The sequence below is a fragment of the Hoplias malabaricus genome, chromosome 7 (genome assembly GCF_029633855.1).
Source record: "Hoplias malabaricus isolate fHopMal1 chromosome 7, fHopMal1.hap1, whole genome shotgun sequence".
Classification (NCBI taxonomy): domain Eukaryota; kingdom Metazoa; phylum Chordata; class Actinopteri; order Characiformes; family Erythrinidae; genus Hoplias; species Hoplias malabaricus.
The window spans coordinates 17,834,100-17,858,287 of record NC_089806.1 but is presented as its reverse complement, the minus strand read 5'-3'; the positions used below and the strand labels follow the sequence as shown (position 1 = coordinate 17,858,287).

At 37.6% G+C, this 24,188-nt stretch overlaps 1 protein-coding gene across 1 annotated transcript in view; it reads left to right on the top strand.

Moving 5' to 3' along the window:
• atad2b (ATPase family AAA domain containing 2B) overlaps window positions 1–24,188 on the top strand; it is a 91,572-nt gene that overhangs the window by 51,941 nt on the left and 15,443 nt on the right. The window contains exons 25-26 of the mRNA XM_066676058.1: window positions 17,949–18,533; window positions 19,437–19,567. Of these exons, the coding sequence (XP_066532155.1) occupies window positions 17,949–18,533; window positions 19,437–19,567 (716 nt within the window). The remainder of the gene's footprint in view (window positions 1–17,948; window positions 18,534–19,436; window positions 19,568–24,188) is intronic.

Sequence of the window (24,188 nt, the reverse complement as noted above, 5' to 3'; positions counted from 1 at the left end):
AGATTAGAGAAAGGAAGAAAACTGACAGAGACATCTGTTGTTTCATTTTTTACTGAAACTGTTCGTAGGTAAAATTAATTTTATAATAATTATTTTGTACCTTTTTTATGTCATTGACAGTGATAAAAAAAGTTTAAAGTTTCTGCATGTAAACAACAAGAGGCAACTGCGATTATCCAATCGTAAATGTTGTTTTAATTATTGAGAAAGTTGCTTTGTATCAGAGTCCCCAAAGAAAGATATAAACAAACAAAAATAAAATAGATTTTTTTTTTTTTCATAAAGCAAAGCTTTTTTGTTTTGGGGAAAACATCTCAACCATGTCTGTGGCATTTGTTTTAAAAGACTTTATAATCAACATATCAGAGGATAAATGTATGTGTGTTAAGATTTACATTCATAGTCACTTGGAAGTCGAAAACAACAACCTAAAAAAAATGAATAAAATATATGTAAGAGATGTTTTATATAGGTACTGGATATGCCACTATACGTGTTATCGTTTGTTTACTTGTGGGGAAGGACATACTGCATTAATACTTTGTAGCTTGAGAACTTATCTAATAAAACTAAATGAAAACAGCTGTCACAGAAGTGAAACGAATATGACTGATCATCTCTCTTCTGCCACGGAACAGGAGGGGCATATTACCTGAAAAGTCAGGAGAATAATGGAGGCACGCAATGTATCCTCCCACCCTCATGGCAAAGAAGCTGACCCTTGCGTTTTATAAAACATTGAAATACACAATCAGACGGATCCTTGTGTCTAATAAAATAGACAATAAAACAAATCATTGTGTTTTAGGAATCATATAGAAGGTGTTTATATGATGACTTAAAATTCTATATAACTATAATGAAATATTATTATTATTATTATTAAACAAAGCCTTGTGCTTTTGGGCATGAAAGTAGATAAACAAATTTTTCCTGTACTGTGTCTTATGTTCAGATAACTTACACAGATTGCAATACAATTCTCACTAGACTGAAAGAGGTATAAGGCCCTGTAATGCTCACATAGGGTTCTTTGTAAATTAACTTATTGCTCGATAATTCTTGAGACAGTAATTGTATGTCTGCATTTTACATTATCGCCAAAAGCACAACTCGTGTTTCAAAAAATAGTCTTTTAGTCTCTGAATCCCTAAGTCCCCATAATGTATGGACTGATGTTTTAAATGGGTCTAACTTTTCATTCTACTGGCTGATAAATCAGGTGTGCAGACTTATGTCTAAAGACATTACTGCCTTTTTCACACAGAAACGCTAGAATACCGGTCTGGGAATGTTCCAGAGTTACCTTTTACACATGCAGCTCACAGCCAGAGATTTTGTTCGTCAGGTGGGAAATGAAACACGTATTTTAGGCATGGCAGCATATGCAGGAAAAACTCTGGAACATTTAATGTGCTGTTCTTACACGCACTGACTGATTTTACCCAGAGTTTTTACTAGGGTGCTGCCAGGATAAAGTCCGGGTAATGACGGGAACGAATGTTGTGGGTGGTCGTGTTTACATGTACAACTCCCCAGGGTAAACTTTGGAACATTTACAGTGCATGTAAATGAAATAGAACTTATTTTCTGGCTAACCAGTTTTTTTTCCTGCGCACATAATTCAGATTCAGAAATACAGGAGGTCCTTGGGTTACGTCAGTCCCTAATTACGATGTTTCGTGGTTACGACACATCTCCCATTTACTGTATAAAGCCTTGTTTCGACTTAAGTGGTTTTGCGTCGTAAACGTCGTAACGAGAACTTCGTGTGCACGGCAAAAGAATACATGGTAACGCGGCTCGGGACCGAGGTGTTACTGTGTTAGGATGGGATAAGTGCTTACAGTATGTTATTTACGTACGTATGTTCTGACTTGCACCGAAAATCGCTTTACAACGCAACGTAGGAACGGATCAACGTCGTAAGTCGAGGACTCCCTGTACTTTATTGATCCCAGAGGGAAATTTCTGTTGTTAGAGTTGCAACCCTTTATGTAAAGAATAAACACTCTAATAATAATAATAATAATAATAATAATAATAATAATAATAATAATAAAGAGAAATTTAAAACAAAAGAGAAATTTGCAATAATGCATTCTGCAAGCCGTGTGTGATTTGTATTATGACAGAACACTTAAGATTCAAAATTTTTTATTTTTGTCCAAACTGCAGGTTTGACTGCTCCTGGTTTTTCATCTTCCTTAAAATCAGACATTTCATACCAAATTCTTATTAACATACACATTTTACTGACAGGATCAGATCATTGGTTTTTTATCATTTATCAATTGCTATATTTTATTACATTTTCTGGGCAGGTTTTAATGAGGCAAGGATTAAATTATTTATTTACTGGCTAGCTCACCCACATCAGCTTGGGTCATTCCTTGATACTCACTAATTGTGTACATTCTTGTTGCCCGTGTAACAGCCTTTCAGTCTAGACTTGTGTGACCAAGTAGCCCCTGTTAGCAACTTAACAAACTGGCTTCCCTACTCCTGGCTGCTTGAGTAGTCACAGACTGCTGGGCCTCTTAGACTGACATTGTACACACTCAAACACAGTTGCTTGTTTGATAGGAAGATGGAATATTGAAACTCTGGACCTCCCCCAGCAGCTTTAGATTGGATCTTTAGGCTGTCATCTGAAGTACTCCCATGGAAGCTTCACTTCACTGAATGGTTTCATGAAGGATACAATTTCAGACTTAAAAGTGACTTATTTTTACACTGTAAAACTGGCCTTGGTTCATTGAGGCTTGGATAGATTCTCTATCACCCCTAGTATCATTCAGACTTTATTGGCCTGCTGACCTATCTATTCCACCCTGCAAGGATTTGGAAATCTCAGGGGAAGAAAGTACTAAACTGTTACCGGGGGAGTAACCCTTGCATCATCTGGGTAGTCTGCAGTTGTTAATGTTTATTACTGAGCATAATTGTAGCATATTTTATAGCGATTTTGTATTTACACTGTTTTGGCTTCATAAAGATTGATTCAGATGTCAATAAAACTCATTTGTGTTACACAGTTGCACTGCTTGACCATTGTTTGCATCACTGAACAAAAATTCACCTGTACTGTAAAAGAACTCACTTAAGCCTTTGAGACCACCTTTAAATGCTGCACTGCAATATTGCTGACCTTGGCAGAACCCAATTGTTATGACTTTAGGAACTTGCCCTGGCAGATACCTGTGTGGCTTATTTGATTTTATTTTGTTGTAGCATGGCGAGTGAGCACAGAGAATTTCCTTTCTCATTTTCTTGTTGCACTGTGCTCTCCCATCTAACTTGCCTCTGTAGACCTGGCTGACCAAGATGTCTGTCTTCAGGCATTGGACTACATTACCTAAGAGTGTGCCGACCTAACAGTTGCTCTAGTCACCATTTAGCCTCCTGCTACTTTTTGCACCTAGATAAAGACAAGATTTACTGGCTGAAATACTCACTGTTGAGAAATGGAATTTCCTGTTAACACCTTTGAAACAAAGCAAATCGTAATATCAAAGCTTCTTAAGGCCAAATATCTGTGAATGTGTTTTTACATAATAAAAGTCAAAATGGATTTTTTTAATGACTTCTACTGCATTTGGCTTCAAGGCAAATAGTCATTTTCACGAGGCAGAGGCGGTTTGATTTCATTCTCCCTGACTGCCATTTTTCTTCATTATTAGTGGCATTGAGAAATAAATCCTGCTATGCAGTTTTAAGGAGTTTAGTTCCACTCCAATGCCAAGAAAGCTGGTTGAGGTATGAGTCCCCAATTCACTTGTCCAGTCATGTTATATATTTTCACAAAACAACATCAAACAATTATTTGCATAAAAGTATTTTTGATTTTAAGTGACATTTTTGTGTTGCATTTTTAATGAGTTAATATTAGCACTCGTTTTATTCATCTGACAGCAGGAGAAATGTGTACCTGAAACTTTAAATTACTGCCTGAAAAGTACTAGGATCAAAACTGAATTAATTTTAAGCTTATCCTTTTTTTTTTTTCTTAGAATTCCACAGTGTGTCAGAACATGCTGCTGTTTGAGCTGTTATTACAAACAAATTGTTTAAGAGAATTCCATTAAATTCATGAGAACACTTTATTATTATTTTCACTACTAATATAAGAGGACTTTATTTAGTTTTAATGTGCTTAAAAGAACTTATTGTTCAGTCATAGTTGTTTACTGGTAAAAAATAAGGATGTAGTTTTCATGCCCCAATGAAGTGAAACATGGCCCCACCCTGTTGTGCCTGCAAATAGTATGAACACTATCTTAGAGGACTGATGCACTGTATGACGGAGACCATATTATTCATTCATTCATCATCCGTAACCGCTTATCCAGTTCAGGGTCCTGGTGGGCAAGGCAGGAACAAACCCTGGAGGTGGCGCCAGTCCTTCACAGGGTGACGTATACTCACATATTCACTCACACTAACACCTATGGACACTTTTTTGAGTGCCCAATCTACCTACCAATAGGGTTTTTTTTTTTTTTTTTTCCTTTTTTTGGACTGTGGGATGGAACCACAGCACCCATGGGAAACCCATGTGGGCACAGGGAGAACTCCCCACAGACAATCACCCGGAGTGGGACTTGAACCCGCAACCTCCAGGTCCCTGGAGCTGTGTGACTGCAACCCTACCTGCTGCATCACAGTGCCGCCCGGAGACCATATTACTCCAGGGAAAGTTTTATATTTGAGAGGGTACATTTGAGGGCAGGCATGAAATGGCTCTGTGCCTCTGCACCTGCTGTTGCTTGATGAGGAAATTAAAGTCTCATGAAATATATTCAAATGTCATGTTCTCATCAACTAGAGCATCAAAAACCTTTAAAGCTGTGTAATCCTTTGTCCTTGGAAAGTTTGTTCAGGGCACTGTTAGAGGCTCTGCGTAATCATCAAATGAGTTACTGCTCTTGGCAGCTTTAGTCTGTGTGGTTGCTTAAGCTATTTTGACCTCTGTGTTGATGATGCTGGTAAGATTACAAAGTAAAATGCAGAACAGCAAAGGAGAATGGCCCTTCTACCATTTCTTTCTGTTAGAAACTATGTGAACCTGTGACCATAGTGTTCATTTACATGGGGGATACCATACTGTACCTGTAGTAGAGTCCTTCTAAAAGTTACAGAGCCTAAAGTTTAACAAGTAGCCAAGCCTAGTTTTGCTGGTGCTGGGCAGTACTGTGGCTTAGTGTTTAGCACGCTCACATCTCAGCGCTGGGATCTTGAGTTCAAGTCCCATCTGGGTGGAATTCTCCTCATGTCTGTGTGGGTTTCCACCAAGGTCTCCGGTTTCCTCTCACAGTCCAAAAAACACAGAGTTTCGATGACTAGTAACTGTCCTGGTATAAGTGTGTATGCCCATATATCGATTGGTGCTCTGTCCTAGGTGAAGTCCTAGTGCCCACTGCAGTCCTCCAGAGGGACTGTTATTCCTGGTTCTTGGGAGTACACTGTGTGCGTTTGGCTGACGCTCCTCACCTGTGTGTGTGTGTGTGTATTGAATGTTGAGTGTTGATTGTAAAGCGTCCTTGAGTTTCTAGAAAAGTGCTTTATAAGTGTAACTTTAAATAAATAAATAAAAATAGTGTTTGTCATACAAGTTTCTCTGTCATCTCAGCAATGGGAAGGTAGGGTCCCAAATACATACCCTTCTTATTAGAAGTCCTTGAGTAGATTTGGTGCTGCACAGTAGTGCCTTTGTTTACATTCACTTTTTAATTCTGAGGTACTGTAATGCAGAGACATTTAGGGCAATGCTAATAATTGTATAACATTTTTAGTTATAAAGGTTTTGTGTGACACCTGCATGACACCTGCATATTCTGAAGCATCAGTGTGTTCTTTGTTCATTTTATTTATTCTAGATGTTTCTAAGAACAAGAAGGTTTTTCTTAATTTAAAGAATCAGAATTGTCAAGTTTACTTAACTTTTTTTTATAAGTGTATACATGCAAAACATACATATATACATACATGTAATCGTAGGACGATTTATGGCAAATCGATTTAATTCTGCTAGCAAGAACATAGTGAGTCTCAGCTTCATTCTCTTTTGTGGGCTGCAGAAAAAATCTGCCTGCTTTCCTTGAGCCAAAAGATTAGAAAGCCAACCTACCAGAAGCACAGTGAGAGATGTGAGCTGTAAAGTTAACATCAAATTCCCATTTGTTCCTGAGTATTTAATTCAGTGCTTCCAACTCACACCTATCACATAGTTCCTCTCTTTATTTTTCCGTTTGTCTCAATCTCTCAACGGTGGAAAACTGTGGGTATAAAATTGGAATGAGTCATTATCTTGTCATATGATCACATACATCTGGAGGATATAAGAGTCAAGGTTCAATGTAGGTTTGAGTAGAAATTTAATTTAATTGACGTTTGAGTGCATCTTTTTGCTGTTGAGAAGTTTGCATGTGGAATTTCTGCAATCACAATACGGTGTCATCAGTTTTTCAGGTGCCCTGTGCAGGGTCCTGTGACTTTAAAACCTGTTTCTGCCTTGTGCAGTTGAACGATGAATAAAAGGCATCATTTTAAAGGAAATATTTATAGGTTTAATAAAATCTACCTGTTGTTTCTTCATTATTCCAAATGTAGAATCTTAGTAGTAGATGATGATAAACATGGTACATGTGCATTGTACTGGAACAGTAAAAACCTTAGTAGGTTTCTCTTTTTCCTTTGTGTCTTTCTGTCTTTATTTGTCTTTTTGTCTTTCATTTTTCAATCTTCCTCTCTGTATTTCTTTATTTGCAGAACTTCCAAATATCCTGTTTGCTGCCACTTCATAGTTGACATTGTTTGATCAAGGCACAAATTAAATTAGTGGAGTCGCACCCTACCCCCGGCACATGGGTTTATCTTTGGTTCTCTTTCTGTCTGTCTTGCTGTGCATTGGGCTAGCATGCTTTTTCATGTTGGCAAGCTGACAACACAACCAGATGTTTGAAGCATTTTGTATATTGCTCTAATGTGTTTGATGTGGCATGTTGGGTTTTTTTCTTTCTCTTTCTTTCCCCAACCCCCTCTCTCTTTCCCTGTTACATGCCTTAGGGATGTCAGTAGCCTTCTGTCTGTTGACAGTTTATACTAACTGATGTCAATTGATTTAATTGTATATCTGCATACTTTTATCCCCATTTCACTTTGTTTTAAATGGCCAGGACCCCCCACAGGACCACCACATTGCAGGTATGATTTGGGTGGTGGGTCAGTCTCAGCAGTGAAACTGATGTGGTGATGATAAGTAATAAGTAAACAAAAGAATAAAACCCTTTTGAAGAATACTCTCATTTGTAATATTTGTAATATAATTGTCTGTGTTAACTAGATTCTTTCCTGTCTGAGGAAGACTAACATTTATTGGACATTAGGTCGGTTAACTCCCCTGTAGTTTGTAGCTTAAACAAATATTTTGAGTAGATCTGCTGTGTTTGGATCAGGTGAATTAGAAATCTTTTTGTACCCTTTATTAATGGTGGATTCCCAATGGAATGTAATCACATTTGACTAGGTTCTAGCGCTTCAATAAACTCCCCAAAGTAGAAGCAAAGTTTAAACACTTTTGGTTTTGAAATCCTTCTCACTCCTTATTTTTTGCATTCTGCCTAAATATGGACAGTAAATGGCTCATAGACATATCATTTTTCTCAGGTCTTTTCCCCTACCCTCCCTTTCTTTCTCTCTTTTCTCTCCTCTCTCATTTCCTGAGCCTCAGGTAATCACAATCCCAGCTTGGTGTTAATCCGAATTTCATGGCCTCCTAATGGTGTCCATTAAAAGCAGACTCTGTAGCTACTGTGCCTCGTCTGTCATGTTGTTCTGCACAAATGTTAGTGTGGAATGGAAGCATCCGGCCCAGCAGTTGGCAGCGAAACCAATGAAAACCTCTTAGCCAGCCAAGTGATTACAATATATCTGAAGTCAGTGCTCTAGGACGATTGCCAAGGGGACTTTATTCCAACCTTGTCATCTCTTAACTGTAGATCACATCTTGGAGAATATGGCTTACCTTCTTATCACTATTTGAACATTTGTCATGACTGGTGAAGCCCAGCAAAGTGGAAAAATAAGGTACCCTTTGTTCCTTTCAAAGTATGTGAAAGGTCTGAATTAATATTTCTAAATGGATACCTGCAAATGCAGTCAGGCAAATTGGGAGTGAATTTTATTTTAAAATATGAAGTTGCATGTGTTTAAACATTTATGCAATAATACAAGAGGGAGTACTATTAGGTGAGATATTGGCACCAGGGTGCTGCAGTCGTAGGCACAAGGCTGCAGGCCAAGTGACCAAGATCAGTACACCAATGCCAGTATCTCATGTTATAGCACGAACCTCAAGTGTATTATTGCAATTTTACCACAGTTCATTATAGGGGTGGGCTATATATAATTCACGATAATACCGGTATGCTTTTTTTAATTCTATAAGACATTTGCCATAGCGCAATATGGTGACATAAGTGCGAGCTTTCAAACCCAGGCGCATGAACCTGACCTGTGCTAAATCTACAGCTGGGGAATATATCACAAATATCTATACATTCCATAGTATTGAGCATAGTCCTTATATTGAGTATACGATGGTCAAGTATACGAAGGTTTTCATCTGAGTACATTTTAAAACCGTACATAAATGTCCCGTTCTACACTTTTTTTTTTTTTTTTCCTCGTGCATGCACATATCTACGCATGCGCATACACATCAGATCATTTCATTAAATATATTATATTATTTGTATGAACTCTTTGTGGACACACCATTTGTTTAGTTGTTGTAAAAAAAAATGTAAAAAAAATAGCAGCTTGGATGCAGGCAGTTTGTTTTTTAATGCGAGATATTCAGTGTCAAGCCGATACACTGGGCTTACTTGAAGTGTGCAGTGTAACAGTAGTATCTGGGAAAATCTAAGTATCAGATCGGGACTCTATCAGCAGATACTCAATATTCCAAGGTTTGAATGGGGATTGGGACAAAAAAAAAACTTGATTGGGGCATCACTATTTATTAGATGTACAGTTGATAATTAAAATAAACTTATACTTTGACATTATATATTGTTATGGTTTTCATAATATCGTATCATATTGTATATCACAGTTTCTTTTAGGCATATGGAGATGCGATTTTTGGTCATATTGCCCAGCCCTAGTTCATTATCACTGTTTATTATTAGGTTTTAAGATAAAGAAGACTATATCTTTTCCATAAAGATATACTAAATGAAATAATAAAGAACAACGCATGGTTACTAGTTCTCTGAAGAAAAATGAAGTATCTCACAAACTTTCTCTCTCCTCCTTACATTTCACATAGGAAGAGCATTATTGGGAATACCTTATGTAGATCTGACCCCAAATTACGTGGCAGGCAGGTAATTTTGAATCATTGCTCTGATACGTGCACGCATGGTCTATCACATAGTGATATAGGCTTCCTCACTCGAGAATAAGAGAATCAGTGTTACATGACTGACATTGTGGTTTCAAAGGTAGGGGTAGGCAACAAGAATACAGAAATATAATATCACAGGAACAGTATGGGGTTTTCATTAGTTGTCGGTTATAATCATCAAATTAAAAGAAATAAACACTTGAAATATATCAGTCTTTGTGTAATGAATGAGTATAATATACAAGTTTTTTGAATGGAATTACTGAAATAAATCAACTTTCTATAGATATTCTAATTCTATTATATATATTAGAATTATTAGAATTATATATATATATATACACACACAAGCAGCATCGAGGAATGCCCAGATATTAGGTGACAAAATGGTCTGACAACCACCTCTTTTCTAACAAATGAGAGGAAAAAAAATATTCAAACATTTAAAAACAATGTTCCTCAAAAAGACTGAATGTATTTAGATATTTCATAACCTACAGTGCTTATTGTTATTAAATGATCTGGAGTAATTTGTGTGTAAAATGTAGGGCTAGCCCAGAATAGTCGGCTGTCTTTATATATGTTCATTGTGTACATATTTGATTTTTAATTTTGAGATTGGGGTATTCCTTTTTTTTTTTTTTTTAATATTAGACAAATGTGAATACACTGGCAACCTTCCGGTTACATTTCTATACAATAGTATTATTAGAATATCTGATTTTATTTTGGTAAACATTTTATTGTTCATTGACCATTTTAAAGACAATGTCCACATGTGTACAAAGCATGAATACTGCTCGCGGGGCTGCCTCCATTGTGTTTAAAAATACAGAAAATATCTGTTTTCTATCTCTGTGCTGAACTACACCTATAATAACAAAACCTGATTTTTTTTTGGTACAGTATTATTTTTTTAATGTGAATATTCCAAAAAAATCCAATTATGTTACTGTTGTTACTGATTTTATTGTATCATATCTTGATGCATTTCATATTGGAAATTTCCTGACAATGCCTAGTCTTAGGTCTAATGTATAACATTACAGAGACAGATGGGTAAAATCCACATTTTTAGTCATTTATCTGGGAACAACAATGATTTGGTTTGAGACTCGACAAAACCACAAAATGTCAAAATGAATAAGGATGATTTATTAACCTTAATAAGCTTTTGGCTACTGTCAGTCTATAAAAGAATCATGCCAAAAGTAATAATGTTAGTGAACGATATCATTTTGCATATAAGTAGCCCTAAAAATGTATGTTTATGTGGTGCTGTTTCTATACCCTTAGCATTTCTGTCTCTGCTCAGGTAGTAAAAGGCCTTAACCTATTTCACCATCAATTTTTTAAGGCTTAAAAACTGGGTAGGAGGTATTGATTGTTCACTGTCTCTCACAACAAAGATCTTGATCTTAGAAAAGTTAAGTTAAGGGAGTTTTTCAGTGGGGCATTTGGACAGCTCCCATACTGACAGTATATGGTGAATGCTCATTGTTCATCATTCCACGAGGCCCATGTCTTCTGCATATTTGAAAAATTAGGCCACTTCTTTCCAAAATCGCTTTTCTTTCCTTTCCAATTCATACACCCACACAACTACACGCCCACAGTTTGAATGCCCTTCTTTATTTTTTTTTTCCTTCTTTTGAGCTGGTGGAGCAGCTGTAGTGCGGATGCTGGGGAGATGCATTACCTCTGGGCATGTTAATGTGTGCTTCACTGCAGTAGGCGAGTGGAGCCTTTGACTGATCTGCTTCATTTCCAGAGGCATGGACTGAATCATCTATCGATCGAGATGCCTCATTAAGTGCCACCGCTGTGTGATGCAGGGCAGAGTGACAAACAGTGTCCTCTCTAGGGGATGACCTTTTTCTCCCACTCCTTTTCTCTTTTGCACTCTTTGGCTCTTTCTTGCTTTGCTCTCACACTCACTTGTACCCTTCCTCTCTTGTAGTTTTACCAACTCCTCAGGTGCATTTTGGTTGATTTATTTCTTGATTCACTTTTAACCTTTTTGTCCATTATGTTAGTTTTTTATCTTTTTCTATTTTTATCTGTGGTGCGTTTAACATGTAGAATATACACATACACTCTTAGAAAAGAAGGTACAGTAGAGTTAGGCTATTGGTCACTAAAGGTACAAACAGTGTAAATGCACCTTTTAAAGGTAGAACAGTGTTTTTATAGTTTTGTTGTGTGCAGTACATTCTCTTCTCCAGAAAGAGAGGTGAATATTTTTAAGATTTCATTATAGAACTTTACCACACTAAAATAAGAACTAAAATCAACTTTATTGATTTTTCTATAAAATATTATAGAATAAGGTATTATTTTCCCTAATTAAACGTACTGAATATGTACCCTTGAGGGCACCACCACGGTGACAGTTTTTCAATTCAAGAGTGTGCCCCACTGTAAGCATAGGCTAGGTTTTAAAAGCCCCAGTGCTTAATGAAGCTATACTAATGTACTGTGCATTCACATTTACAAGTGTTGGGTTCTTTAATGTGACCCCTTCTTACTTCCCTTAATGCTATATATGGCTGATTCTAATGGCCATTTTTCATGTCTGAAGTCCAGCACTATTTTTGGAATGAACATATTAGGTTTCAAGTCAGATGCTTTTGTATGACAAACTATTAACTAAATAGATAGATTTTATTATATCATATTTCCAAATAATACTCATTAAAGCTCGCTATGATGAATTGCCCTCACAGCCAGCCATCACCTGGTCAGTTGCCTCATGCTGTTAACAGTTGATGAGGTGCTGTTCTGATTCATATTGTGGTGTGTGTTTAATAATAATAATAATAATAATAATACATTTTATTTTTGGTGCCTTTCAAGACTCTCAAGGTTTAATATCTTAATTCCATAATCAGTTAATGACAAAATTAGAACAAACATTAAAGCTTAAAACATTTGCGACACCTTGCAACAAAAGAGATTTACAGCTTTGACTTGCAGTAGAAGTTCCTACTGGATGAAGGATGATGGATAGGGACAAAATTTTAAACTAGCCTTCACATAAATGATTTCAATAAAGTAGGGATACTAACTTGTAAAGAAAGTGCTCTGCGCTTCTAGTGGGACATCATCAGCCTCTTGCTCCAGCTTCTTTCTCCTCACTCTCCACCTCTGGAGCTTTTGATAGAAATGATTGATGCTGATTCTTGTCTGTTTTTTATAATAATTCATTAAACAAGTTTTTTGTTATAGGTTAACAGCAGCATTAAATAGGCAAACAATAGAAAACCTCTTTAAAAGTCTTTCCCTCCCTTTAAACACTATTGCTACTTGAGTATTTAAAAGAAATGTAGGTTAAAGTCTTTTACAAGTAATTGCTTCTTTTGAGGACTGCAAAATGATTACATGTGGCATGATCTGGAAATATCATAATCTGATTAGTTCAACAAGCATTGACAAACCTATAGGAGTCTGTGGTTTAGTCCATAGCCAATACTTCATTTACATTTTTGCATGGCACCCTATATTTGGGCCAGTGTTTCATTAATGTAGGAAATGGGGATGCAGTATGTTTTATCTTCATGTTATGTACTGTATGAATATTGTTTTTGTTCCCCTATATATAAAACGTGGAGCAAGAATGGCACATTTAGAGTGAAGAAATACAATCTGAATTCTAATACATTACTACACTATGTTACGAATATTTGAAAATGTATCAATCAAAATCTAGTCAATCTGGCAGTTGAAATGTGACCTCTTTAAATCTAAGGGTTGAAAGTCTGTAATCCATAGGCTTTGTCGCTTTGTCTCCAGAGGGTGTCCTGGAACAAAAGACTGAGCTTATATGGAACATGGAGCTCTTCTCTCTGCCAGGCCTCCTTGCCTCTGCAAAGCCCATTTAACTCAAATGTGCCTCAAACTGCTGCTTCCTTCTCACCCTAAACGCTTAATAACATTCACAGCTTGGTATATGCTATGTGCTAGCAGGCTACATAGACATTTAAATAATGTGTGGCATTAATGCCATTGCAGTTACACAGAAACATATTCTCTGATAATCTGTATCATTGAAAACAATTTTTTTTGTTAACTGTATAAGTAATGTAGGGTCTGAAAAGCTTTGTTTTTGACAGTTCATGGTAGTACACCTGTTATATATGTTCTGGGAATCTAGGAATTTATTATTTTGATACTAAAGGCACCCCAGAAAATATGTGAATTGTAATTGTATTGTATTATTACATTCATTCTGTTATATTACTGAAGTGTACTTTAAATATATTTACAGTCATTTTCATATGGCATCATAATGATATTCAACATTTTAAACATCTGAGATGACAGATCTGGCATTCTTACTTGTACTTTGAGTATTTATGCAAAACTTGGAAGCCAAATATCCATTTAGAAGGTTTGAGGGTAAACTAAGTTTACCCAGTTCCTGTATGGATTTATTTTTTCTTTTACCATTACTGTTAAAATAATTCCCAGGTTGCAGCAACCTATCTGAAGAAAATTCTCAGCATTTTAATGACAACATTATGTGCTGGAATTTCATGTTAAGATGTTTTATTATTTTTATTTTTTTATATTATTTTGAGGAAATGTGGTCTCTGAGCAGAAATATGAGTAGCCGGGTGAGGTGACTTAATATCCAGCCTGCAGTGCGAGGGACAGAGCTGCGCAGCCTCAAAGCCATTGTCACGTATTATCTTTCAAAAGAATCACATCACACTGCTGGCACAATTTGTTATTAATGTTTTCCCCTAAAATGTTATCCCACTGTTTAATAAATTTAAATGGGGAAGTATTTTGGCAGGTACCAGCAGGGGGGACAAGGCTAAATATTTCTGGCGCCACATGAAATATACATGCAGTGACACTTTTAATTATTACAAAGTGCTGTGTTATTCCAGGCAGAGGATTCCAACACACACACAGAGACACACACAGCTGCGCATAAACTCTTTACATCAGCTGTCTGGGGTTGTGCTCGTGCTCCAGCAATTACCATGCATTATTTAAGAGTGGGAGACAACAAATTATCCTGCAAAGCCCTGGACCTGATCACCCCTTGCTCTCAGGTAATGACCTCAATAACCACAAGAGATCACAGCTCATGGTTGACCCTTTAGGGCCACCGAAAGTGGCATGTATGTGTCTGTGTGTGTGGTTCATTACCCAATCTTTGAGTTTTCTATTTATGCCCTCCCATTTAACTGCTATAAGTGTGCACTGAAACCCGTTTCAAGTATGCTGTACTGGGACCGACTGGGATTGTTTATTCTGGCCTTGCTATGAAACCACATCACGTCCTTCCACAGCTCAAGTTTATGGAAATATGAAACTTATATTTTGAAAATATTTTCATTCCCTCTGGAAGAGCAGGCAAGGTTGCCTGTATACAGGCAGTGCAGGGCCATGACTAATTGCTATGTTTAGGAAGGTGACATTTATAAATGGAGATTCAATTCTAAGGAGCAAATGCATATCGTTGATTAAAAATAGCTCAGTCTAAAAACTGAAGGGGTAGGGTAACATCTATGCCTACGTACTAACCTGTAAACACTGCTGTTAAATCCTTTTGTTCCCTCTTCCTCCTGACTCTCATTCTCTTTTCCTTCTGATCTTATTGCCCTTCTGGCTTTTCTTCAAAACAACCTTTCTCTTTTTTAATATCAAAAAAGTTTTGGTTTTCTGTGGGAGGTCTTCAGAGGAACAACATTTTTAATCATACTGTAGAAGCAGTTCTAGGCACTGAAAATCACAGCTTGCAGTGAGGCTTGCCTAGCAGGCTCCTCTTCGTCAGTCTGGCTCATGGTGTATAGCAGAAAGTGTAAGGATGCACTCAGTGTCCACTCACGTATGAAGGCCAGCAACCTGACCTCAGATCCTTTCAGGTCACACCTCGAGCTGAGCCTCCTCAGGCCGCCAACCGCCTCACACCTCATCTCCAGAGAAGCAGAACACTCCACTCCACAGAACACACAATGCTTTTCCCTGAACCTGCACTTATCTGGACCTCCAAGCAGCATTCATGATTTGGCTGGACATGAATCTGACCCTCACGTTATCTAAAATCCAGTCTGGCACTAGACCATTTTATTGAACTTCACTCAGCGTGTTATTAAAAATGTGTGCGCCTTGACGGGCAATTCTTTAAGCCTTTCTAAGCCTTGATATACTTCAGAGTAAGCTGAAACAGAGACATGTGTTTTTGTTAAATTTGTATTTATTTGCTACAAGGGCATAATCAGACTGCTATAAATCAGCACATATATTGTTCATCTTATGCCTTATCCGAAACCTATCAATAAAGTGAGAATCTCCTTGAGTCACTGTTTTATAAAGGTCTGAAAGTCTCTGGAGAGACACTTTAAAGAAAATCTGAAACATGATTATTAATATATAGCATGGGTTTTTTTAATCGTTATTAATAGATTTCTAATTTGAGCTCAGCCCGATAATTTGTTGTTTATTGTGGGCAGTAGCTTTGGATTTAAGAACTGAGGTGTGGCTTTCCTTTTTACTGAAAACTGACTCATTTCATTGTCTTTCATACAGATGTAATACTTCTATAATTGATCATTGGATTTTTCAGTTTTGTATTTTATTACACACAGATTGCAGACACAATTTGCCTTGGTGGTAACTTGGTGGTTAATTACACATCTTTTGGGAATGACATCCTGCAGAGCTTTCTTTGAAGCCAGTTGCCATTATTGTTACTCTGTTGCTGAAATGTCACATCAGATTGCAAGCATGGTTACTAAACATGTGTAACAAAGAAACTAATAGCCTTCTTTTTAATTGCTTTCTCTATGTGATGCTTTTAGACAGTCCCTTGTCTTAATTGGGTCTTATCAAATCTGCTTTTAAATCCACCTGGGTTCAAAACAACATATCAGACTGTTGGGTTAGACAAGTAGGCTTCTATTGTATGTTATGCTTGCTAAAGAACCTTGCATATGTGGGTTGGCTAGAAATGCTGATATAGTGCACATATTTGTATCAGCTGCATGAATCATTAATGTAGTTAATGCCTAGTTTTGGCTGAGACAGATTGATGTGCTCTGATGCATTTCAAAGTGTGTTATGGGATTAAAACGGTTATGCTTATTATAAGTAAGTCTAATGTCATTTTTGCTGTAAAAATTCTTTGCTCATTTAAGTTTCTGCCTTTGTACAGTTTGAAGGGGGCAGTATTCTAGATGTCTTTGTAAACATGAAGTGGATTAATTGGTAGCAAACTGGGGTCTTCCATTGCAACACTTGGTTGACGTGTCACTGGGCAAGTAGATTTGAGGGGGAATTGCTAATATGTCAAGGTTTCTGACTCCAAATAGCCTCTGTTCTGTTTCTTTATGAAAGGATGTATAAAATTTTCCATTAAGATTTACTGTGCCAGTTAATTTGTATGTTTACCTTGACATTTTTAATACATTTAGCAAGTAAGTGTTTTCACTTTTTTCCCTTCTTTCACTTCTTTCCCTTCTTTTTATTCTTGTTCATATTCTTGCCATGTCTTGTCATTACTTTTCCTGAGTAATCCATGGACTGTCCCCAAGTCTCTCTCACTTTCTCCCCCTTCCTTCTCTGATTCCAGTTTCCCTGTGATTCCAGTGAAAGGAAAAAAGTTCAAAAACAATCAAGTGACTGTATGATGTTTAGAATAAAAAGTGAGGGAAGTAGTTGTTTATTATATGGAGTGCAGTGCATGACTGTGCAGTCAATGAAAGCCCAATAGTAAAAGCTAGCAGCCAGAAGTGGAAAATTAGCTAAGTCCTTTTGGGCTCTGATTTATGGAGTACATCTGGGCTGCCTTCCATTGTTTTCAATTAGAAGTTAAAACACGGTCTCCTGTGTGCTAAGCAATGAATTCCCACTAGCTTCCTCTTCTCCGACCAATTACACAGTGGACAGGTGCCGTGTGCTTCTAACAGATTGGCCCTTCTCCCTCTGCCCATTTTTCTCCCTGGTGCTTTGGAACATGGAGTACAAGCTCCCTAGTGTTGATTGATTCTTCCTTTTCTTTCCCCCAAAAATCATGGTTTTGAAAGTGATGCTAGAATGATTTAGATAGCCAGATATGCCTTAAAAAATTATTGGCTTTCAGTGCCTTTGAATCAAGAGGGGAAGCCCTTACAGACAAAACATGAACTCAAGTTATCAGTGTATTATATATATATATATATATATATATATATATATATATATATATATATATATATATATATATATATATATAAAATACACTGATAACTTGAGCTCATGTTTTGTCTGTAAGGGCTTCCCCTCTAGATTCAAATATATATATATATATATATATATATATATATATATATAGTCACTGGTGAGTATACCATTATGAACTGGTCAGCCAAAAATACAGAACCATAAAATGAATTTAATGAACTTAAATCTACAGCCCTAAACCACCTATCAATCGCTATAACCATTTATCAATATGTATCATGCAACATGTATCAGAGGTACACAATTGAATGCATGCTGGACAGTAGTTTGTAGTAATTCAAACACTTCTCTCTGCCCACAGGTACTGTGAAGCGCAAGAATCGGCGTCGACCGGTTTGGGAGCGCGGTATCATTAGGAAAAAGAAGTGCAACAAGAGGGAGGAGGCAGAGGAGGAGGAGGAGGAGGAGGAGGAACCTGAAGAAGAGGATGGAGCTGAAGACTCTGGTGGTGCTGCCCATGGAGATGTCAGTCTGATTCAGGATGAGTCCTCCTGTGACACCATAGAGCCACAACCTGATAAACAGCTTCCCCAGCCCAATGGATATGCCCTGTCCACTGAAGAAGAGAGCTCTAATGAACCCACTGTTACTCAAGATCCTGAGGACCCAGACAAGACAGCTACTTCTAATGAAACTCCTCCTGTTGAAGACAAAGAGGCATCAGAGGTCTCTGCCCCTCAGGACTGTGTGAACGGAGACGAGTCATTAGACAGTGTAGACAGTGAGGCCCGTGAGAAGGAGTTGGGGACAGAGGGAAAGGAGATGGTGGCTCCTTCTAAAGGAGATACACATGATCGAGTTGGTGAGGCTGTCTTTGAATGCATTGCTATGGAGTGCACGTCAGCAGCAGAAGGAGCTGCTAGTGATGGAGATCAAGAGCAAGAAGGTATGTTGCTTGAAATTGGAGATGGACCATATACGATACATGATTGAGCCAATATAGATGTACCCACAAGTAGGCAGAGAGTCTGATCATTTCAATGCGTTAAGCTGGCCTCACTGTCTGGACTCTGGCAGTTGCATTCTGATTGGCTATCTATAAATCCGCATATATGCACTTCTGTGTATAGTTTGGTCCTTTTGCGTGTCAGTCACATTTTATTTTCCTGTGCTAATAGGTGGTTCTTGGCCATGGTAAATGCAAAAGGTAACAGATTCTCATTTGAGAGTCTGGCAGAGTGAAACTACTTATCAAATATCAGACGGTCACGGCTGATCCACTTAATGATCCATATTTCAGCCAGCAGCTTTCATTGGACCAGAAACCGGCTGTATCAACATTATGTCAGCAACCCACATTCTATTCCGGTTGTTGTCTGTGGGTTGAATTAAAAATTCTTAAATAACCGAAAGGTGATGCTGTTAAGCAACCAGTTTAGCATGTTCTACTGTTATGAGAAAACCAAAAAGCCAAAAACTAAAGCTAAACTAAAACTTTCCCTTTTCAGAAAATAAAACAAGTAGTTATATTTAACTCTGTAATGGTGTAAAATACCATGTGTTGCATGTTCACCTGCAGTACCAGTAATAAAGCCTCTAAGATGAATCTTCTGGAGGGAAGGAAAAAGGGGTGGGGGAGCTATTGTTTAGTGTGTTAGGCTGTTTTAGGCTTTGTTTGTACAAGGACAGAAATTATTTATCTTGATCTGATTTATGTATTGTTTTTAAACACAAAATATGGCTTTTTGCCAGGAGTGTGTATTCTATCTACTGTATATCCTCAATACATGGATTGATAATGTCTGTGATAAAGAGGGATATAATATAATACCCATCTTTTTCTAAACAGGTACCACCAAAGGGGAAATGTGCCAAAACAGCCAGTCAGAACAACAGAATGGGGTTGTTGGAGACAGGCCAGAAGAACCTCCTCAACCACCGCCTCCACCTGCTTTAGTTGTTGACCATCAGCGGCTCAAGGTAAGTCAAGAATTAGTTGTTACAATGGTTCTGTTAGTCAGTAGTCACAGAAAATGTCCTGTGGATATTTTGATCTCAAGGCAGGTGTGAGTATCTGTGTTTATACAAGTGAGCTGTTAATGTTTGCTGTTGCGTAACTATCAAATAAATGGCTGCATTACCAGTATTGTATTAACTACCAGTAGTGTATTAACTGAAGAAATATCTTTTCATTGTAGTTTTGATTTGGAGACATATGAGGGGACAAGGGACAAAACAGATCATAAGTGGCATGCCATTGAAACCCTGCATAAATTACAAATTTTTTTGTGAATCACAAAACCTTCAAAGTTATATACTCCTATTACTCTACAAGTAATCAGTCCAGAGAGCTTGTTTATTAACAGATTTCCAAATGAAGTTATTTTACTGTGTGATTAATGGGTGCAATACAATTGAAAGTGCTGAAATTTGATCAGGGCAAAAAAAATGTATCTGCACATCCATGATTCACTATTAATAAAGGGATTTTATAAATTATGATTATAGTACCGGTTTGTATTATGCTAATCTATTTGGCAGTGGCAATTTTTCCCATTCAAATTGTGCCTGAACAAAGAATGATATATATATATATGATATGAATAGAATCAGTCTTCATTTTGAGAACGGAAAGACATAATTCAAACCAAATTTCACTACTACAGCTTGTTATGATGGTGCAGATTATCCAGGCAGAGTCTTGGTTGTTTTCTTGTTGTTCTTCAGGATTCATCATGAAGAATGTAATGTTGGGTACTCTTGCCAAAAATAATATATCTTATTTATTTATATTAAATGGAAAATAGTAACACATGAGTTTGGTCATTTTGCTGTTTTAAGTCTTAAGTTCACATACTTTGTGTACTCAGGCTTTTTTATTGGTGATATGGGCTATTGATATCATAGACTTATTGAGATTGCCCTCTTTATAGCCCTGTAGTGTGAAAACAAATAGTAAGAGAATGATAAATGTTTAATTATAACAGTAGGTGCAGCTTATTTATTATTATTATTCATTATTACTTGCATTCAGTAGCCTTCATTCTAAAAATGATTTAAAGATTATAAGCTAAGGCAATATATACAAAAGTTCATATATCTCTGTCTCTCCAACTTATAACATTAGTCAATATGGTGCAGAGTTGCAGAAATGCAACCTTGTTGAAGTGTCCTGATTCATAAGAGTGTGGAAAAATAGACCACATTGCAGCAATCATACAGCTGATGTTGCAAGAAACACTTAGTAGTGCAGTGATAACATCATTCCTTCCTCACTCTGTTTATGATGTCTGTTATACACAAGCTAAAACATATTTTTACTATGCCATTGCAATCCATGAATCTTATCCAAGCTCTGAAAATTGTTTGTTTCATTGTTCATTCAGAGCAGATGAAAATGCTGAAACAAAGAGACTGAGAGCTGTTAAATGTCTGAGCTTAAATCTTAATATGCAGTCTGTGCAATGTTTACTTGGTGATGGGAGAAATAAGTTGGTAACAGTTTTCCTTCACCTTAAAGCAGAAGGCAGCCGTGCTGCGTTTTCACCTTGCTAATACCCAAGTGGCAATTGCAGTCTCTGCATGAAGTGCTACTGAAACTGGTGACAACAGCATCAAAAAAGACAGAAGTTGAGGAACAAAAAGGCAGATTTTTTTTTTTTAGGGTTGGCCACAGCTCACCTCAGTGTTTGTTATTGTGGCCTTATCTCCCTGTAGAATGCCCCTGAGGGCTTCAATCATGGGCAGTGCCTTTTGGATGGATTGATGGTACTCTGCACCGCGTCAGGCATCTTGCTGTCTAGTGAGCCATGAGAGCTGAGGGGCACGGAGCCCATGAGCGCTTGTGGCACTAATCTGAGGCTTATTTGTTCATTTAGAGAGAAAAAGCAGATATCTTTAAGAAACAGATCTTGAAGTGAGGGGGACTGTGAATAATGGCTTTTTCATCCCTGGCTTATGGAACAAATTGAATTTCCGGTGAAGTGGGGTGAGAGTTGCCATTTAAGCAGATATCTCCTCCTGGTTGGGCTGGCAAACAGCCTGAGACACATTACGAATGGAAAGTGGGCTATTTCTACTCATTTTATTCATATTCATTGACTGGAGATGTGCTCATTACTATTGACATTTTTGTAGCATGGCTGGGGCTTGGGCAATTTATTTAGAATTTAAACATTGTCAGAAGAGACAGGGAGATTCGTTTCTCTACGTGCCTTTTGAGCAGTCTTTGAGTTTAGCATCAAATCATTTGGGGGTAACATGGTGTCAGTCTGCTGAGAGAATTAAGATTGTTGAAACATATTTTTTAAAATGTATTTATTTTTAATGTTTCCTGACCTCAATTGATCATAGGGCTGTTGCCTCTCAATTGAAGTCATGGTTGTCAAGGTCTGCCTCAGGCCATAATACATTCAAAAGTTTCTTTTTTATTTGTAATGTATTCATTGAAATATTTGTAATCTGCCAAGATTTATCATCTGCTTTTGACTAGGGCTGTACCAAATACCATTTTTAGGGCAATAGGGCGTCGGTCGTATAATTCTGCAAATATTCAAATATTTTGTGTGTGTTTTGTTGAGGGTGTTTGTCGTTAAGTAAATCTGTGTCCGACGCCTGCTTTAAAATCCCAAAGGCTGTGCTGCAGTTCCTGTTAACTCGCTCCCAAACTCGCACATATACGGTATGGCAAAAGGCACAGAGTACACAAGTTAACCAGAGCTTTGTGGAGGTGGTCTGGTCTAAATTGAGGTATAAAGCTGTAACTACACCCCACTTCATTGTAAGTAGTATTTTGTAGAGTGTTAGGCTCTTTTAGGCTTTATTGGGGAGTTTTATGTTGACGAGGTTGAATACAGGTGGAATGCTAGGGGAGCAAAGCATTGTTTTTTGTTTTTATTAACCTTTGTAGAGCCTGAAAACAGGTGTAGTGGAGCTTTGCCTTTATCAATAGCCACATCTCAAAATTAAAAACAGAATACCTACCCAATGAATGAATGTCCAAACAGCCGAATATTCGGGGCCAACCCTACTTCTGACACATCAGACCCATCTGAAGACTATTCTTTAATGTCATTTATAATGTCTGCAGAAAGTGCGAGTGTACTTGCATCTTAGCTCACTACAATCACAGAGCAGCCATGAAAAAAATGTTCCTCTGCTGCTGGTTAACGATGGGTCGTCTAATATCATTATAGCAAGTTAGCAAGCAGTAGCAGTGAGTTTACTTTAAGTTATGTGGATGTGAATATTGCCCAGTGTCCTTGCTGTGTGTGCTAGCCTATTGTTGCTAGCAGCAGGAGTTCTACTTCTTGTGCTGCTTCTAAATTACGCATTGCTAAATTTTCTTATGCACCATTGGACAAATACACTGAATAAATTAGTATTCTGGCCTGCACTAATTCAAAGCTTAGAAAATACTACCCAATCTATAAGCTTTGTACTCTTAAACGCTGGTGAAACGATTTCAAATTTACAGGTGTTAGAGAGGGAATTTCTAATATCAATCAAAAACTGTGAGTGGAGATAGCCAAACAAAAACAGGTGGAAAAGATGATGAAGAAAAATTATATTATTATTATTTTCATTTATTTTTTTCCCCTTCAAATGTATATATTATTTATTTATTTATTTAGAATGTGTTAGCATGTGGGGCGGCACGGTGGTGCAGCAGGTAGTGTCGCAGTCACACAGCTCCAGGGACCTGGAGGTTGTGGGTTCGATTCCCACTCCGGGTGACTGTCTGTGAGGAGTTGGTGTGTTCTCCCCCGTGTCCGCGTGGGTTTCCTCCGGGTGCTCCGGTTTCCTCCTACAGTCCAAAAAAACCACACGTTGGTAGGTGGACACTCAAAAGTGTCCGTAGGTGTGAGTGTGTGAGTGAATGTGTGTGTGTCTGTGTTGCCCTGTGAAGGACTGGCGCCCCCTCCAGGGTGTGTTCCCGCCTTGCGCCCAATGATTCCAGGTAGGCTCTGGACCCACCGCGACCCTGAACTGGATAAGCGGATACAGATAATGAATGAATGTGTTAGCATGTGTGTGTCGCCCTGTGGAGGACTGATGCCCCCTCCAGGGTGTGTTCCTGTCTTGCGCCCAGTGTTCCCGGGTAGGCTCCGGACCCACCGCGACCCTGAATTGGATAAGCGGTTACAGATAATGAATGAATGAATATTTATTTATGTCTCTACAGATACACTTGACACTGTGTATGTTTACATTCATTAACAAGAGATTATATATTTTTTGTTTAAAATGTACAGCTCTGTACAAAGCAAACATGGTTTCACATTCATTAAATCAAACTTTTTAAATGACAAAAGTGCTCTGCTGCTAATTTTGATTGGCAGAAGCAGCTTATTCTCTTCCAGACTGTGAAGCTGCAATCAAGTGTCAGGAGAAAACAGTGAGATTGCTTGTTTTTGTTTTAATGAAAGACGAGGGAATAAAAAAAATAATAATTCTATTCTCACTACTGCAGGTTTTTGTTAATTCAAGACATCTCCACCACCTACAAACAATTGACCTGCTGCAATACTTCCCTGTCACTTTCATAATTTAAGGCATGCTACAATATTTTTCCATATCTTGACCCAAAGGATTAACTTCT